Below are 16,166 nucleotides of genomic sequence, written 5' to 3' on the forward strand. Positions count from 1 at the left end.
GCTCGACAAAGAATGAGCACACTGACATTCTGTCAGTAGATGAGCAATGTCATCGGTGAGGAAGGTCAGTGATGCTCCAATTCGACTGCGGGTCGATTCGCTTACATGCTAGAAATGGATAGGCGATGTCTTCAGTCAGTATGGCTCAAGCTCAACAGTGGATAGACCGACTCACAATCTATTAATGGAGCAGCAATGTGTTTGGTCAGTATGGCGCGAGGGCGACGGAGAATCGGTAGACTCACACCCTGACAACAGTTCACCGATTGCATCAATGAAGAAGATAGGAGGTAGGTAGATGATGATCACACTCACAAGCTGTCAATGGATCGACGATTTCTTCGGTCAGTGACTCAAGGTCGGTAGAAGGTCAATGTACTGACCTCCTGCTGATATAGCTTTGATCAGGAATGCTTGAATTTGACAAAGGATCAATGCACTTACGTGCTATCAATGTATGCGCAATGGCTTCACTCAGGAAGGTTCGAGCTCGAAGAAGGATTGACACACTCACACGCTGCGAACAGTGGGCAACGACTTCGATTAGCATGGCTCGAACTCGAACTCGGATCGACACACTCACATGCTGCGAACAGTGGGCAACAACATCGATCAGCATGGCTCGAGCTCGAACTCGGATCGACACACTCACACGCTACGAACAGTGGGCAACGACTTCGATCAGCATGGCTCAAGCTCGAACTCGGATCGACACACTCACACGCTGCGAACAGTGGCCAACGATTTGGATGAGCATGGCTCGAGCTCGAACGAGGATCGACACACGTACTGTCTGTAAGTAAACGCGTAACGTAATGAGAGCAACTTTCGAACTTTCCGACAATCTTACCAAAATATGTGGAAACCAGGCACCTGATACCGCTACCGTCTTCTCACAATCCTCGGATGTCGTTGCCTCAGCAAAGTTCAGACGTTTCATGAGTGATCTGGGCAATATCAGTCGCTAACGCCCGAAGCAGGCAATAAGATCATGGGTAGTTACTTCTCAACTGCATATTTTATGCAGAGTTCCAAGTTGCTCTGCTGAGTCGAGACAAATATTTGCTTAAGTACTTCATTATCCAGAGTTCCCGCCGTTCGTTCGATGAGTGGCCCGCAATCTGCGTCGTCCCTGTCCATGTCTAATAGATCAGCGTCAAAATGCATCAGACTCATAAGTCGACGATCAACAGCTTACTAGGGAGGCATATGTGACATTTTGGAGGGTGTCGAATCTCCTTGGAGTGGTATAGAAACTTCAATTGTGACCCAATCGCAAATGACTCTTCGGCGTGCTTCGGCGCTAGTTCGGCAGCATCATTCATCGATGCTCCCTTCGATTTCAGCTGGGCATATGCGTCATCGTAGAGGGCATCAAATTTTGTGAACAGTACTATCACTGGAACTGAGGATTGTGATTCTGCGCTTCAGTCGGACGTCAACGATGGTCGGATGCAAAAGCTTACTGCTTCCAGTATCGCATTGAGAGAAAAATTTGACTTCGCCTGAGGTGAACGATCTACATGCCTCGTCCATTGGGATGCAATACCTATGTTAAACTGTGAGGCCGCGTCGCGATTGATCACCTGCAATTACCAGATAGCGTGGAGTTGATCTTTTAATTTGATTTCCTTAGAACGGTCTGCGATGAAAACCTTGACCTTGTTGAATTCAGATTCGCCGCCTGCTTCAAACCCGCGAGAATCGTGAAAGATAAAACCCGGGTTGCTTTTAAACACCATTTCGTTTTCGATGTTGTGCAATCCGCGCTGAGAATGCGTCAGTTCAGATTAACATTTACTGAAAGTACACGACACCTCCGTGGAAGCCATCAAAACTGTGGCATCGATCTGAAGTTCATCACTCAGTCATCCCTACCATCCTCCTATTAGCATCGCGATGCCTACCTTTTTCCCGGTGCTGTTATATATTTCTGGATTCTCCCGTGTGTTACAAACTCTCTGTAGAATGGTAGTTTTTCCTGCATTGGCTCTTCCTATCACGAGGATTCGAAAGCGATCGATTCTCTCTCTTATCTCTAGAGGATCCATGGGGGAAGGTAGATATGATAGAAACTCAGAAACGTTGGAGTAGCCTTATAATCATTGCAGTGTGCGAACTCGGTAGATTCTGCCCGAGTTGAAAATGATCTAGATTCAGTGGGCAATGGGTATACGCAGTTGCATGCCACATGAGGCATACACGAGGATCGAAGTAATTTTGATCATTCGGAAGTGACGGAATATCTGTGTTCCGGAGTGCATATGACAGAAAAACGTCACGTCGCCGCAGAGACAAAGACAATAAGCTCCGCACATACAGCGAAAAAAAATCCCAATCAATCGTAACCCTCAGACAGAGATACAATCCTAACAGTGTTCAGCTTCGTCAATACTCCGTACACACAACCCTCACCTTCATACTTGAGAAGAACTCGGAGAAGATTCGTGACGAGATTTTTTCGCAAGAGTAAATACAACAAAAACGCACCACTATATGATTCAGATTCCAGAACTGTTAATGACTGGTCGCCATCAAAATTGAAGTGAAAGTGACCATTGACTCCTGGCTCCAAGGACCTGCTTGACTTGCCGAGCTGATTTCGAAACTATGTGACGTGACTGCCGACTTTTGTGGGGTGCCAATCATAGCGGAAGGGATATCATACCATCAACTCGCCAAGCAATATCGTTTCGAGATGAAGAAGAAAGTGGGCAAAGTTCTTACGTCTGCCGCGCAGGATAGTCATTGTGCAACTTTAGGTGCTATTAATGGGAGCGTCTGGCAGTGGAAAGACTTCCATGCGGTCCATGATATTGTAAGATACCATCATTAGCCTCACTTGGACAAGCTCAACGCTCCTCAGCTCCAATAACCCAGCGTCCCTCACCTCCCGTCTTGGCGCAACAATTGACGTCGAGCAGAATCATGTCCGCTTCCTGGGCGATCTCATCCTCAATCTTTGGGACTGTGGTGGACAAGATGCATTCATGGATTCATACTTGAGTACGCAACGCTCAGTCATCTTCTCGCACGTCGGGGTCATGATTTATGTCTTCGATGTCGAGTCCCGTGAAATGGAGAAGGATCTAGAGTACTATCGAGATTGCCTGGATGGATTGTCGCAGTTCAGCAAGGACGCCAACGTGTTTCTCTTGGTGCACAAAATAGACCTGGTGAGGGATACCGAACGGAATGCCGTCGTGCAACGCAAGGTGGCAGAACTTGAGAAAGCCAGCGGCGAGACACCAGTCAAGGTGTTTGGGACGAGTATCTATGATGAAAGTCTTTACAAGGTATCGTGAACTCCTCTTTTCCTGCGACCGATTTACCACTAAGTTTTGCACAAGGCATGGTCAAATATTGTGAACACGTTAATTCCCAACGCTCGTAACCTCTCGAAACACCTCCGTATCTTCGCTGAAGCTTGCAGTGCGACTGAGGTGATACTATTTGAACGCACCACCTTCCTCGTCATCGCAACGTCTTCGCGAACGGACTCCTCCGATGCTTTCCCCTCCGGCCCTGTTGTCCTTCACGCACTGGATCCAAAGCGATATGAAAGGACTTCAGAACTCATCAAAGCCTTCAAACAGTCATGCTCACGGCTCAGGGAGGAATTTCGCTCTCTTGAAATGGAACTGGCAGAGTTCACTGCTGTGCTTGATGAAATGACCAAAAATACTTACGTGTTGGTTGTAGTCCATGATCCAGTTATCGGTCAGTCGGCTGTTACTAAATGGTCAGCTTCAGCTCACATTCACACATACAGAGACAGCAGCCATTAAGATGAACATCTGCATGGCGCGCAAGAAATTCGAAGAGCTCCAGGGAGACAGCCTTATCTCAGAAAAGTGAACGTTCACATTTGCAAGTTATTATTGGTTTCCCTTCGATAATTTACTACATATGTTTAAGTGATGCCTAAATAGGTGGCACAGAAATCAGTTTGTTGGTAGCTGCTTTGGCCCCCCGCCGTCAAAGGGACTTGGGAGAGAACAGTAGGGAGAGGCGTCAGCCGCCGATAATCACGATCATAAGTGATATATATCAGGTTACCCAAACTATAACACGATCAGAATGCGATTCAAGGGTTCGAGGCGCGACTCACATGCAATGGCGATGACCAAATAGAGGGTAAGGAGCATGAGACCTTCCATATAATTCGATCTTCCGTCCCTGAAACAAGTGAGTTTATTTTCGATGGGACTGACGTGTATGAGGGAAACCAACATGATTAATAGGTTGACAAGGAAGACAGATACAAAAAGAACGATCGTCTGAAAATTCGTCAGATACTTATATGATCGTGCGGAATATGTTCTGAACAAACAGACCTCGAAGTTGTGGAAGTGCAACGTCAAAGGTTGACCGACTCTAAACAAAAAAAAAGTGAGCAAGCCTCCCTAGATGCAATACATGATCATACATCCAACCGACGATCACAAGAAGTGGCACTACGAAACAGGCAATTTGCTGTTCCATAGTCAGCACAATCACAAGCTTACTATAAATCTACACTTACAATTGAACTCCCAATGCAGATGGTGATGGTGAGCTCGTATTTATTCTTCATTGCCATCCAGACTGAAGTGACGTGTTCTGCAGCATTGCCCTACAGACGATGTTGGGAGACAGTTGACCAGATACAGCTTGAAACATACCACAATCGGCAACAAGACAACACCGATGAAAACCTTCGGGATGGAATAGCGCACTGCAGTTTCTTCAATGGAGGAAACCACTAACACGATTGAACAATCGGACATCAGACCAAGGGAACAAAGTGGTAGACTTACGATACTCAGCACAAAATGCGATGACCACAGTTACCGATAAAAGTCTTGAGAAATAAGGATAAGTGCTGAATGTAGCAAATGATAAAACCAAACTTACGCAACACCGGCAGCGGCTGTTCCCATACGAGGTACTGTTTCCTCTGGTTCCTCATTGTTTGATTCATCTGTAGGCGCAATGAAGAGTTTGGGGTGAGTTTTTAACTGAACGCTCGGATGAGTACACTGGGGAAGAAAAAGCAAGATATTAGAACATGCCTGAAACCAAATGTAGGCACAGTAAACTCCCAGGAGCAACATGGCAGTTCCCCTGGAAATCAAGAGTAGACCCGCAGTAGGACATTCAGAAGCATCATCGCAATAATTCTGCATTCCAGCTTCCGTGGTACTTGCATAGGCTGCAGGAATAACAAGCGCTATGAAATATTAGCAAAACTTTCAAGTTGGAGAAAAATATCGTACTGATGCACGATAGAGTCATAAGCTGGGCTTGGTTAGTTATCATGGCGATGGATAGGGCAGGTAACTTACGGAGGCAGATCTAAATATCATTGTAATTCAATAAAGGGTTTAAGGGGAAGAAAAACATAGAACGCACGCCTGAGCCCCAGTACCATTGAAAATTCCTTCTTCATGATATAATCCACCTATGTCAAGTGAGCACACTCTCCTTCAAAAACAGAGGCTCCTTACCAGCAAGAAACGAACAACCGAGGACGAGTAGTATGTTTGATAAGATCGATCCAAGCATCTAAGCCAAACATCAATATATCGCAATCAGAGCCCGTATGAAGATACTCACAGACGTCTGGACGATTCGCAGTTGGCCTGATATCATCGTGAGTTACAAACAACTATAGAGATGTTGGACAAACCATTGAGTAAAGCAGCAACGCCGACAATAATTTCTACGGCATTCCCAAAGGATGCATTAAGGAGACCTGACATAGTTTCTCCTAATTTGATAGACAGTTGGTCTGTAGCCTCGCCCAGCAACTAAAAACGACAATGTCAGCCTTCCGATAATTTATGATTAGGGGTGGGTTATCACCTTAGCCAAGGGAACGATAGCCATAAAGCTGAACAGGAATATTAGGCCAGCATCCCAGTCCAAGTTGTGAGATATGAAGCTCAAGGGGATGAATACGAGTAGGACATTGAACCACGTCCCAAGAAAAAAGAAATTGAAAGATTCTGCCCATGACGGCTCGTCTTCGCCTTTCATGAAATTGACAACGCGACGAGTCAAAGAAAGATCTCTATGACCTGAAGAACCGCCATTTTCGAGTAGCGGTGAGGATTCTGAAGTGGTCATGGATGATTGGGTGGAACGTGTTTCACGCTGTGAATTTGGAATGTTCTGCAAGAAAATTACTTATATAAGTGTGCAACTGGCCTGTGTTGCACCTATTCATGCCATAAGCAGACTTGGCATCATCGTTCTTTTCGAAGCCTTCGGTCGATCCTTTTGCCTTTACTTGGCTCAGTGGCGGAGCGCTGGCATTGCGCCTAGCGCCTAACTCGTTATCAGCTGGTATATGCAGCACAGGGACGACAGCGACAATTGCAGATACCCACGATAATGTCGCTCACTTTACCGAACGCGCTCGCACAATGCCGTCACGTCACCAACGAGCAAATCGTTCACAAGACAAATGTTTCACTCCGTTCAGATCGAGTGGACTATGAATTGGCATCCGCACTACAACCATTCAGAAAATGACGACGTATGATATGCATGATCAGTTCGATGTCTTGGGAGAGATCGAGTGGCACGTTTTTGTGACAGACCAAGGACTCGGAGTTCATTCCGAAGAGAGGCCTATCCATGGCGGCTGTCCCTATCGCCGCTGGGACCTCGAGTCCAGAGTGGTACTAGTTGCGAGTACACTTCCACTTGCTCCGTTTCTCGCATGACGACTCGAATTTCACCCTTATTTTCATAGAGCGACTCTCGGAATTATAGGAAGGAACCGTAATGCCATGCTGGAAAGTATCACCTTAAGCGGCTCATATGACAGATACCGTCACCATGACGTTCATCTACGTTAAGAAGGTCTGGAAGTGCTTCAAGAGCCGCGGTCTCGGGGGGTGCCGATGATCCATGAAACGGAGTCGAGGAGCTCAGTGCTGTGTTATGATCGTGGTAAGAAGCTTTTCCTACAAGTACTAATACTTACAGTCTGCGGGAAGATGACAAAATCCTGGGCGGCAAGTCTGTTTTGATCCGGAACGATCGTTTCTTTAACAACGACGATGAGTTTGAGCAGTTCCCTCGAACCGTAACTTTGATCCCAAGTATCACTAGGCTATATGTATGCAGAAGCAGATTAGTTTCTGACCCCTGAGATTTGAAAAAGGAAAGTTCGTTTTCAGATTCTAGAAATCTTGTCAGCTTCTTTCCATGCCAGAACGGCCGGTTCCGCGCGACGATGTGCGCACCGGCCAGCCCATTACTCACTCATTTGACACATGACCATGTTTGGACCTGGTATCTACCAACGGTGTTCCATTCGCGAAAAGGTAAGTCCTAACTCTCATGTCGCACAGCCAAACTCCACCGACCGCAGCCGCGCTAATGATTTGTAATTATGGATGACCGCAGCGACCAGATGTAGGTTTGGGTAACCCGTGCCTTGCCTAATTGTCATCACCTTCTTGGCTAGTCTCTTTCTAGCATCGCCTTGAGATACGCATCACAAGCCATTCGCCTTTAAAAGTTCGGACTCCTGGAGAAAGGTGTGTATGTACGCATATTGTTTTTTCTGAAGACGGATATCGCCTGCTTAGACGTGCGAAGTACTACCACTCGACCAATCTGGATGCGGTGCGATACCCACAGTCTCGGCGGTGACAGAGGCTAGATCTCATCCTGTAAAAGGTCAAGGCATGTGCGCAGTCAGCTGAACCACAGACACCCCCATGATTACGTTCACTCTCTCGACTGAAGACGTTCGCAAGACCGTCATCACCCCCAACCAGCAAATACAAATGATCTACAATTTGACTGCACTGCGACGACGGGGTCGTGGTATTCGTAAATTCGTTTGCGTGGAACTGAAGCAAAGACTCCAAAGAATTTCATTCCAGCTAGGGGCTGCTCGTCAAGGCAACCTACCACGAGTTTAGGACCATCTTTGTGAATTTCGAAACTTTGGCAAGAAATACGTTTTTACAGGTCCAGATGGTCGTTTATATCGCCGAGATCTTCAGCGCAAAGTTGTAATTGTTAGTGCACTTCCACTTCTTCCAGATACTCTGATTCTCACAATTCGATTTTAGCTCTCGCGGAACGAAGGATTTCAAAATGAAGTAACTCGTTATCATAGAGCGTTCTTATGGGAAGGAAATGCAAAGCCACGCTGGAGGTATCACCTGAGATGGCTCATATGATGGAGAGTCACCATCATCATGACATTCACCTAGGCTGAGAAGATTAGAAGGGGGAAAGAACGGCTACCTGTTCGTGACCTAGGTAGCCCACTACTAATGCAACTTTCAACACTTGACGAATGAACAGTTTTGATTGATCTTCACGCTAAGGTCACAGATCGCATCTGGAGACTAGAGGGCATATACCAACTATGAGCCCGACTACTATCTAACTATCACTAGTGAACACTACCCCTTCGGTCTGGCTTCAGCAAGGAAATTGTAACTCAAGTGAGTTGTCGCTAGTCTCAATGAAATGATATGCAATACTAGTAGTTGTACACGAATAAAGTAGGTATCAAAAATACAGGAGCACGCTAATGTCACACCAGATGTAAAAGAAACCGAGTCTAGACAATGTGGTACAGGAAATCATTAAGCAGAAACCTGGGGAAGCGACGATATGAATTCTGATAAGTAAGACCAGCACAAGAGCTCACCTTTCTGGTTCGTGATGAAGTCGCCTTTGCTTTCGAGGTAGGCTTCTTGGCGGCCTTGGTAGCTGCAGCCTTGGCTGCAACCTAGGGTAGAGTGAGCTTGATCAAACATAAACTCAACTCGTTAGCCTACCTTCTTCTTCTCTGACGTCTTCGCGCTGGATGCCTTTTTAGCAGGTGCGGCTGATTTCGCGGCGGGTTTCTTGGCGGGAGCACCGGCGGTAGCCTTCTTTGGAGCAGCCTTCTTGGGTGCTGCTGCGGTGGCAGCTTTCTTGGTGGCAGCTGGGGTAGTCTTCTGTGAGGCAGGCTTCTTCGCCTTGGATGCGGCGGTGGGCTTCTTTGTGACAATCTTCTTGGCTGGAGCATCAGACTTCTTGACTGGAACAGGGGCCTTCTTTGAAGCAGGCTTTGCCGCAGGCTTCACAACTGCCTTCTTTACAGGTACAGGCTTTGAATTCTAAGACATGTAAGTGAGCGCTATAAAACAAGATCGTCATTACTACCACATACCTCATCATCAGATGCCTTCTTTTTAGGTGCGAGTTTGACTTTGCCAGAAGGACCCTTTGGTAAGGCAAAGATGCCCGCTGTGACTCCAGATCCGATAGCGCGGTTGAGCTGGTACAAATTTGTACCAGATACCTCGAGGCGGTAGGTTTCCTCGGCAAACTGCATGTCATGCAACATTAGTTATTACCAGACAGACATAGAATGCATGCGCACCTTCTTAATAGTTGCTCTTGATACGCCACTGCGAGCGTCCTCCTTGTGAGCAGTGATGCACGCCTGATGATAAAGTTATAAAACTGTATTGGTCCGATTGCATCGACAAACCTTGATGATATCTTTCCAAGAAGGGTGGGAGGCGACCTTTGGAGCAGCTTTTGTGGGAGCCTTCTTGGATGCAGTTTTCTTTGCTGCTGTCTTCTTGGTTTTGGAAGAAGAGGCAGGAAGAGTCTCAATAGGGGGTGGAGAAGCTGAAGTGTTGGAGGACATTGCTACTGTTGAATGCGATCTAAGTAAAACAGATGTGTGACGATGAAATGCAAAATCCGCAGAATTTGGGCGTGGAGGGGACAGAAGATGGAGTGGGCAATCAAGTCAAGTTATCCACATTTATACCCAAAACGCGTTCAGTCACGTGTGGGCGCGTCTGCCTGTTTGTTGATAAACAAAACGCGTTCCGAAACCTTATTAAGATGGGAAATTCAGCACTGCCACAGGCTGCCACAAGTAGCGGAATCAAAATCAGGAACAGCCATTGTACTCGCCTCCCAGGCCGATCGCGTCATGCAGTAAAAACATGAGGTTGCCTTGCAACATCCAGCCAACATAATATAACACTCTCGATCACGAGACAGCTTCAGGTAAATATATCATGATCATTGCAGACTTCGAAGGTTGTCAGCATGAATAAACAAGAGATCTCCGGTAGCTCAACGAACCCAGTAACACACATGAATGAATTTTGACATGAAATCGGGATATGCTTGTCAGTATGTCACAGACACAGACGCCAACTTGCCACTATCGCCGGCTTTGGAAAATTCTCCACATTCCAAGTATAAAGTTCTGACGTCAGGCCGACTTTCACACAACTCCATGTTCCTGAGCAACCAGGCTGACATTTGTTGTTTCAGATGATACGTACAACTGGACTCAGACCAGGGCAACTGACAGTAGATAGCGTACGATAAGATAGGGCATAGAATGAGATAGACGTAATGTTTCGTTAGAAGTAAAACTCGTAGGCAAGCACGAGTGGCACGTCCCGGAGGTACATCCAAGAGGTAAAAACAGCAAGATGAACGAAAAACAAACTGGAACATGAGACAAAAAGCAGCGAAGAAAAACCGTGTTTCTGAGGAGACATCAAGACGTTAGCCATGATTCGCCAGAAAGAGCCTGAAATCTAACAATATGACCATACCAGGTGAGCAATAGTGACATAAGTATAGAATCCGACCCTACCATGAATAACATGCGTCACTTGCGAGAAGTCTTCCGGGCCCTCTGCTTCGAAGCTGTGGCCCTCGTAGTCCTCTTCGCGGAGATTGCTCCCCGCCTGATCTTTGATGGAGTTGACCTTCCTGTGGCAGTCTGAGCAACCCACCACGTGTCAAAGATTAACACTCGTATTGATATTAGTAATTGTGCGTATACCTTCTTAGCTGTCCCTTGTGCAGTAGCGGTCTTTCTTTCGACCGTCCTGCGAGTGGAGGAACCAATCGTCCTAGCTTTCTTTGCAGCGGAGTGATATTTATTTTCAGCAGTTCTTGACTTTGGCGGTGTGGCGGGTACGGTGGTAGCCGCCGGCTTCGCGGCACGAGACGTCTTCTTCGCCGCGGTTTTAGTAGCTGCCTTGATTGGGATGACGTGATTTTCTTTGGCAGCGGTGGAACGTTTTGAACCTGGCTTTGCGTTCTGCCAAATGAGTAGCCAGTTGAAGTAAAGTGGCAACTGGTGGCAAGAAAGAGACCAGCGTAACACACCTCTTTGGCCGCCTCAGTGTGCCTCCGGCTGGGAGGTGCAAGTTTAACTTTCCCGGAAGGACCTATATGGAATCGCGTAAAAATAATAAAGGCTCCGTGATAAAGGGAGGCTCACCTTTTGGCAGGACAAAGGTCCCTTTATCGGCGCCATGATGGATTGCTCGGTTAAGCTGGCTGGACGCTAATGGATTTATTTCGAGATGGTACTTTGAGTCGACGAACTACAGAACATCAGACGTAACTATGCAGAAGGCTATAACAGTGATCGTGTGCTTACTTTCTTAATCGCTGGACGCGATACGCCGTGGCGGGTGCCATCGGGTGTCGTGGTGATACATTCCTGTGGACAGGGGTTATTTTCACACAACGCAGATAAGCGCACATCATCCAAGATAGATTTGTGCAGTATTTAGAATGACAGTGACCCACGGTAATCATGTCAATCCAAGGGGGATGGGTCGTAGAATGGCGCGACTTTGAAACTGTCGCTTCCCGGGTAGATTTAGCACTAGGCCTAGGCTCGGCGGCCTTGGTCGAGAACTTCTTCGTAGTAGCGCACATTGCAACAAGGGGCGAACACAAAATTAGACTGTGACTGAATATAGTGCTTAAAAAAGACACGCAGATGGGGGGGAAGGGATGGTTGAAGAGGGGGAGATCCGAAGGATATGATATACGCCACGTGATTATCAATGTGCACGGACGAGGTGCACTGACCATGCGGAATATCGACAATATGATATTCGTCCTGTCGCAAGAACATTCTTGCACAAGACCCAATAAATGTGGACTTGGTAAAGCGGTCCGGGTCACCTACAATGAGAGATCGATAGATAGATAACGCGTAGTCGGGAGAAAGTTTTACTTGGTGAATAGAATCATTTGGGGCGATATACGCAGTGAATCGCTGAATCTGCAGCTTGGGCGGCGATTCTCATCATGAATGCGGCTAAGCAATGGCCCAAGCATGTGCATGACTCGGACCCTACTAGTCGTAGCATCAACTGCTTAACTAACTGGTCATGCATACATGATCGATTGATCATCCACTCGGTATGCGTTCAAGTTATAGCTAGCTTGTAAACGTGAGAATTTGAGATTTGTAAGGAGGAAGGACCAGTTGAACAAGTGATTGATGATGACAGCAGGATAGCGTAAGTAGTATACTACGTACGTCGCTGACACGTCAACTTGCAAACACCTCTCTTGCAGCTCTCTTCCATCTCAAGTTATTCCGGTCACTATGACCATTTCAGACTACCTGGTCACAGACGACCTCACCGTTCTTCTTGGCTTCATCGGGGTGTCTGTATTTCTCCTCCAGAACCTCTACAAACCACAGCCTCTTGTCCATCCAATTCTCCTAGGTCGGCAAAGTGATGCCGGGCGTGTGAGGAATCCAGGCGAGAGTGCGATTTACCGCAACTATGGGACGGGGCTTATGGGCAGGGTTTGTAGACTTGGGTACTTTGCGTTAGGCATTCGTTGAACCTGTCACAGTTTCCTGTCCGACCTGACAAAGACGTAAATGTTGCGACTGATTTCGTGAAACCCGAATTTGATGCACCGCGTACTCTCTGGTCTACGAAAGTACGTTCGACTTACCTTTTCGTAGATAATGAACGGACAGCTCATTGCGTTGTATTCACACTCAGATCACAAATACCCAGCTGAAAGCGCGAGTCTCAGCTTTTGGCTCGGGGATCGCCAAGCTTGTCCCAGAGGATTCAATTGTCTTGATATTGCTTAATGATTGCATCGGTGCGCTTCATCTCGTTTGGCGCATTTTGAGAATAATTCAAATCGGTGTGCATTCTAGAGTTCATTATCACTGACCTCGCACTCTCGGAGCAGTCTATTGCTTCCATTACTCTGAGCTCCCCCAAGTTACTCGCTCGAGTCCTTGAGATGCACCCACCCAACGCCATCATCACAGACAAGACTTTTCTGCCGCACGTTCTTGCGGCCACTGGTGATGCACACGAGCGCAACCACACGCTTATTGTGGTTGACTGGTCTCAACCTTCGGAGATCCCGATACACTCTTGGGATGCTATTGAATCTCAGGGCAAGGTACCTCAAGCGCCCAAAAATGCTCCTCGTATGTCTATGCATTTTTTACGCACACATTGTCTTGATTACTGTTCAGAGCCCGGTAGCGCATATACTGTCTCATTCTTCGAGACTCCATCAGGTGGGGTGCAGTGTGTGCAGCTCTCGCACGAGAACTTCACTTCCGGAGTGACCGCGATCAAGGCACTCTTCCCCTCGGCCATTAATATTTCTACTCTAGACACCATAGTCTCTAGTCATTCCCTGAGCACTCCATACGGACGTGCCATTGCTTACGCAGCTCTTTTCGAGGGCGCTAGTTTTGCGACTCTACCTTCGACAGGTATCTTCCATGATGGCGGTACGTTTGAACTGGAGTCTATACATCTCAAAATCTGATGGTATATGCACAGATACACCGGCTCTAGATGTGGCTGACATCCTCTCTGCAACTAAGTTTCCGATACCTTCTCCTACAGTCCTCTTCCTCAAGCCCGAACATGTTCAATCGCTTACATCTTCGGTGATAGACCGTGCGAAGAAGTCTTTCTTGTTCCCCCTGGCATGGCGGCACAAATTTGCTAGCCTTACAGAAGGATTCGTTACCAAGGACAGTCTATGGGACCGTACTGTCTTCGGTAGCGCGCGGGAAGATGTACTTGGGAAAATGGCTGACACAGTGAAGGCGGTCGTGATCAGTGGCGGTGTGTTTTGTTCCATTCCCGACGACAGTAGATATTCATCCAATTATAGGACTTTTACCGTCTGACGCGCTGGTGCCTGCTCGCTTGGCGCTCTCCATCCCATTGATCAACACATATGCGCATGGATCTGCCACTGGTCCTCTCTTCGCTACGCATGCATTTGATCTGCAGATGCTCCCTTCCTCATCTCCAGCTACCGAAGCTGCACATGTTGGGGCACCAAGTGTCAATGTTGAGATAAAACTGATCAATGTCAAAGACAACGTAGTCGAACAGGGTGCGGACCCCATTGGCGAAATCTTGGTTCGAGGACCGTCAGTTGGTAACATGCTGTCGGCTGATGGAGAGGCTGGCGAGAAAAATGCTTGGGTGCATACGGGAAAGACAGCACGCGTGATGACGAATGGTGCGTTCAAAGTCCTTGGCTCTGTGTGAAATCATTGTTGTAGAATTAGTTTGTTGCTCGTTTTGATATCTATGCAGTGCTGTTGTGCAATCCCACCAATGTACCCATACTTACATACTCTCCTACTAAAGTGCTGATTCCGATCCTTCACCGCCAAGACCATAACATAAAGTGATCAGGCGCGAGCTGCGCAGCATCATAATGACAACTTGACCACTGCCTTCACCACGATTATGTCTGCGCTTCCAAAGTCTCCCGAGTCCCGTTGCTAAGAAAAGAGTTTTTACTTGGCAAAGTGTCGTTTGCCTCCTCAGTCGCGCACCAAGGAATGATTCAAGCCTCTTGACACTCCACTGACGTCTTTATCGATATCAGTTATGAACTGACTGGAGCCGACTGCCCCAATACGGCGGCTGCAATCGAATTCAGTATTGCGATTGATGTCATGATGCACATGCATACCCGGCTCCAACGTGTTGAAGTGCTACAAGCCCTCGCTTACTACGTGAACCTAGTGTGGAAACACCTGATCATCAGGTGTCTTTATGCGGGACAAGGTCCGCAGGAGCAGTGATGTCATGTGGTGATCATGGTTCTATACGTCATTCGGCCAGAGTTTATATAAAGCACGAAGCCAAGGACAGGTAGAAACCAATATCTTTCAATCCAACTTACTTAGACCTCAAATTATTCATCATGGTATTTTATTTCTGACTGCTTTTGTCCAGACAAGGTCTAATATCGTTTGTTACGCAGGGCTCAATAATCTCAGCTATTGGCGGTGGAATCAGCGCCGTCATATTTGCCATTGCAGATGTTTTAATGGTCATCGTTGGGGCTATCACGACTGTATGTCTATCGCTTACTTGGTAACAAGCGTCGCTGATTATCGCCATTCTGCAGGTTATTGTCACAATATTTGATGTCATCCTCGATATCCTGTGTTGTAGATGCTGCGGCTCACGTCGCGCAGGCAGACGCACAGGTCGTCGACGCGGGCGCAACAGTGTGTATTAGGAGAACGCTAGATGTGGTTGCATTTTACCCTGGGTCTGCAAAAGCTACTTGCATACACGCTTGACTGTGTTCCTGTTATTAATCTATCCATCTGTCCTAATTCCCATGCTATGTTGACGAGTTTTGTAGTTAGCCTATATTTCCAAGCAGTTGACTATATCACATACTCAGTCTGTTGGCACTGTCTTTGAAATTTGAGGTATTCAGGTGGACATTCAAATGATGAGGACAAAGAGCGATTCCGGAAGTGTCACTGATCCTTTCCATCATCGCACACGCTTGGAAAAGGATGGCAAGAGAAATGCTTGGTCGTCCGTCAGGACGTTTAGCGGATAATTATGAGCACGTCCGCATCAAGTATAGGTAGGTTGTGTGAGGAAGATCAAGGTATGGGTAAGTTGATGAATACAGTCTGGGCAAGGACGTTTGTCGAACAGGCTTTGCCTGCGAGAAATGAATTAGGATCTCCTCAGTCACAGTGGTGATCAGCAGCCCGTCTTGCCCCTGATTCTGTACTATACGCAATGGCAGTCTCTTCATCGAGCTGGACGGTCTGGGCCGCGACCACGGCCCCGATCGCCGTGCGAGACCCTCTGTGAGAAACCTTTTCCTTTGCAGTCAACGATCTGTGATTTGTTCTGGAACGCATTTGCAAGTTGCAAGAACGTCCTGCGAGCTTCACTACTCTCAACCGTATGTCGCTGAGGCGTAACACACTGATGCAAAATGGAGAATCCAGTATATTTCAGAGTGCTCAGTCCTCACTGTGCAAAACGCTGGCTGAAACCGAAAATGACGTACGACGCGCACAGAAAAGCCGATACATACCG

At 47.2% G+C, this 16,166-nt stretch overlaps 7 protein-coding genes across 7 annotated transcripts; 3 read left to right on the top strand and 4 right to left on the bottom strand.

Annotated features, from left to right (window-relative positions):
- Window positions 1–999: 999 nt before the first annotated feature.
- Window positions 1,000–2,051, bottom strand: F5891DRAFT_946484 (GTP-binding protein; the record flags this gene model as incomplete). The annotated part of the gene is made up of 6 exons (XM_041374677.1): window positions 1,000–1,142; window positions 1,199–1,405; window positions 1,467–1,549; window positions 1,597–1,769; window positions 1,818–1,850; window positions 1,908–2,051. The coding sequence occupies 6 exons, from the start codon at window positions 2,049–2,051 to the stop codon at window positions 1,000–1,002; spliced, it is 783 nt and encodes a 260-aa protein (XP_041229469.1).
- Window positions 2,052–2,622: 571 nt separating this feature from the next.
- Window positions 2,623–3,961, top strand: F5891DRAFT_58976 (Gtr1/RagA G protein conserved region-domain-containing protein). Its single transcript, XM_041372386.1, has 4 exons — window positions 2,623–2,818; window positions 2,867–3,296; window positions 3,351–3,720; window positions 3,773–3,961. The coding sequence occupies exons 1-4, from the start codon at window positions 2,772–2,774 to the stop codon at window positions 3,856–3,858; spliced, it is 933 nt and encodes a 310-aa protein (XP_041229470.1). The 5' UTR covers window positions 2,623–2,771; the 3' UTR covers window positions 3,859–3,961.
- Window positions 3,747–6,444, bottom strand: F5891DRAFT_58895 (Sodium/calcium exchanger protein-domain-containing protein). The gene is made up of 17 exons (XM_041372382.1): window positions 5,848–6,444; window positions 5,672–5,792; window positions 5,599–5,624; window positions 5,490–5,547; window positions 5,395–5,443; window positions 5,328–5,337; window positions 5,259–5,280; window positions 5,062–5,212; window positions 4,897–5,007; window positions 4,800–4,843; window positions 4,665–4,744; window positions 4,526–4,615; window positions 4,430–4,476; window positions 4,338–4,377; window positions 4,234–4,280; window positions 4,112–4,179; window positions 3,747–4,064 (listed from the first exon to the last, which is right to left on the bottom strand). The coding sequence occupies exons 1-17, from the start codon at window positions 6,109–6,111 to the stop codon at window positions 4,051–4,053; spliced, it is 1,242 nt and encodes a 413-aa protein (XP_041229471.1). The 5' UTR covers window positions 6,112–6,444; the 3' UTR covers window positions 3,747–4,050.
- Window positions 6,445–8,301: 1,857 nt separating this feature from the next.
- On the bottom strand, window positions 8,302–9,755 carry F5891DRAFT_1171155 (uncharacterized protein). Its single transcript, XM_041365533.1, has 5 exons — window positions 9,500–9,755; window positions 9,389–9,451; window positions 9,176–9,334; window positions 8,799–9,122; window positions 8,302–8,749 (listed from the first exon to the last, which is right to left on the bottom strand). The coding sequence occupies exons 1-5, from the start codon at window positions 9,659–9,661 to the stop codon at window positions 8,579–8,581; spliced, it is 879 nt and encodes a 292-aa protein (XP_041229472.1). The 5' UTR covers window positions 9,662–9,755; the 3' UTR covers window positions 8,302–8,578.
- A 515-nt stretch (window positions 9,756–10,270) lies between these two features.
- F5891DRAFT_1015752 (uncharacterized protein) lies at window positions 10,271–12,164 on the bottom strand. The gene is made up of 8 exons (XM_041360891.1): window positions 12,023–12,164; window positions 11,587–11,970; window positions 11,435–11,497; window positions 11,273–11,378; window positions 11,158–11,219; window positions 10,829–11,089; window positions 10,637–10,765; window positions 10,271–10,577 (listed from the first exon to the last, which is right to left on the bottom strand). Exons 2-7 carry the CDS (start codon window positions 11,716–11,718, stop codon window positions 10,652–10,654), a joined length of 738 nt encoding a protein of 245 aa, XP_041229473.1. The 5' UTR covers window positions 11,719–11,970; window positions 12,023–12,164; the 3' UTR covers window positions 10,271–10,577; window positions 10,637–10,651.
- A 236-nt stretch (window positions 12,165–12,400) lies between these two features.
- On the top strand, window positions 12,401–14,348 carry F5891DRAFT_946236 (uncharacterized protein; the record flags this gene model as incomplete). Its single annotated transcript, XM_041374663.1, has 7 exons — window positions 12,401–12,607; window positions 12,658–12,747; window positions 12,813–12,918; window positions 12,977–13,258; window positions 13,307–13,570; window positions 13,623–13,913; window positions 13,963–14,348. 7 exons carry the CDS (start codon window positions 12,401–12,403, stop codon window positions 14,346–14,348), a joined length of 1,626 nt encoding a protein of 541 aa, XP_041229474.1.
- A 603-nt stretch (window positions 14,349–14,951) lies between these two features.
- Window positions 14,952–15,561, top strand: F5891DRAFT_1015779 (uncharacterized protein). Its single transcript, XM_041360892.1, has 3 exons — window positions 14,952–15,018; window positions 15,076–15,168; window positions 15,223–15,561. Exons 1-3 carry the CDS (start codon window positions 15,016–15,018, stop codon window positions 15,334–15,336), a joined length of 210 nt encoding a protein of 69 aa, XP_041229475.1. The 5' UTR covers window positions 14,952–15,015; the 3' UTR covers window positions 15,337–15,561.
- The last annotated feature ends 605 nt before the right edge of the window (window positions 15,562–16,166 follow it).

Source organism: Suillus fuscotomentosus, assembly GCF_016647785.1.
Source record: "Suillus fuscotomentosus strain FC203 chromosome Unknown F5891scaffold_11, whole genome shotgun sequence".
Taxonomy (NCBI): domain Eukaryota; kingdom Fungi; phylum Basidiomycota; class Agaricomycetes; order Boletales; family Suillaceae; genus Suillus; species Suillus fuscotomentosus.

Bases quoted from the DNA above. Each gene is read 5' to 3' on its own strand.
- F5891DRAFT_58976 (XM_041372386.1), top strand. From the start codon at position 2,772: ATGGGAGCGTCTGGCAGTGGAAAGACTTCCATGCGGTCCATGATATT. The intron at 2,819-2,866 runs GTAAGATACCAT...AACGCTCCTCAG, and splicing joins TCCATGCGGTCCATGATATT to CTCCAATAACCCAGCGTCCC. The intron at 3,721-3,772 runs GTCAGTCGGCTG...TCACACATACAG, and splicing joins AGTCCATGATCCAGTTATCG to AGACAGCAGCCATTAAGATG.
- F5891DRAFT_58895 (XM_041372382.1), bottom strand. From the start codon at position 6,111: ATGACCACTTCAGAATCCTCACCGCTACTCGAAAATGGCGGTTCTTCA. The intron at 5,625-5,671 runs GTTTGTCCAACA...CGATGATATCAG, and splicing joins CGTTGCTGCTTTACTCAATG to GCCAACTGCGAATCGTCCAG. The intron at 4,180-4,233 runs GTTGGTTTCCCT...CACTTGTTTCAG, and splicing joins CTTGTCAACCTATTAATCAT to GGACGGAAGATCGAATTATA.
- F5891DRAFT_1171155 (XM_041365533.1), bottom strand. From the start codon at position 9,661: ATGTCCTCCAACACTTCAGCTTCTCCACCCCCTATTGAGACTCTTCCT. The intron at 9,452-9,499 runs GTTTGTCGATGC...CTTTATCATCAG, and splicing joins CTTGGAAAGATATCATCAAG to GCGTGCATCACTGCTCACAA. The intron at 8,750-8,798 runs GTAGGCTAACGA...ACTCTACCCTAG, and splicing joins AGACGTCAGAGAAGAAGAAG to GTTGCAGCCAAGGCTGCAGC.
- F5891DRAFT_1015752 (XM_041360891.1), bottom strand. From the start codon at position 11,718: ATGTGCGCTACTACGAAGAAGTTCTCGACCAAGGCCGCCGAGCCTAGG. The intron at 11,090-11,157 runs GTGTGTTACGCT...CTCATTTGGCAG, and splicing joins ACACTGAGGCGGCCAAAGAG to AACGCAAAGCCAGGTTCAAA. The intron at 10,766-10,828 runs GTATACGCACAA...TGGGTTGCTCAG, and splicing joins CACAAGGGACAGCTAAGAAG to ACTGCCACAGGAAGGTCAAC.
- F5891DRAFT_1015779 (XM_041360892.1), top strand. The intron at 15,169-15,222 runs GTATGTCTATCG...GCCATTCTGCAG, and splicing joins TCGTTGGGGCTATCACGACT to GTTATTGTCACAATATTTGA.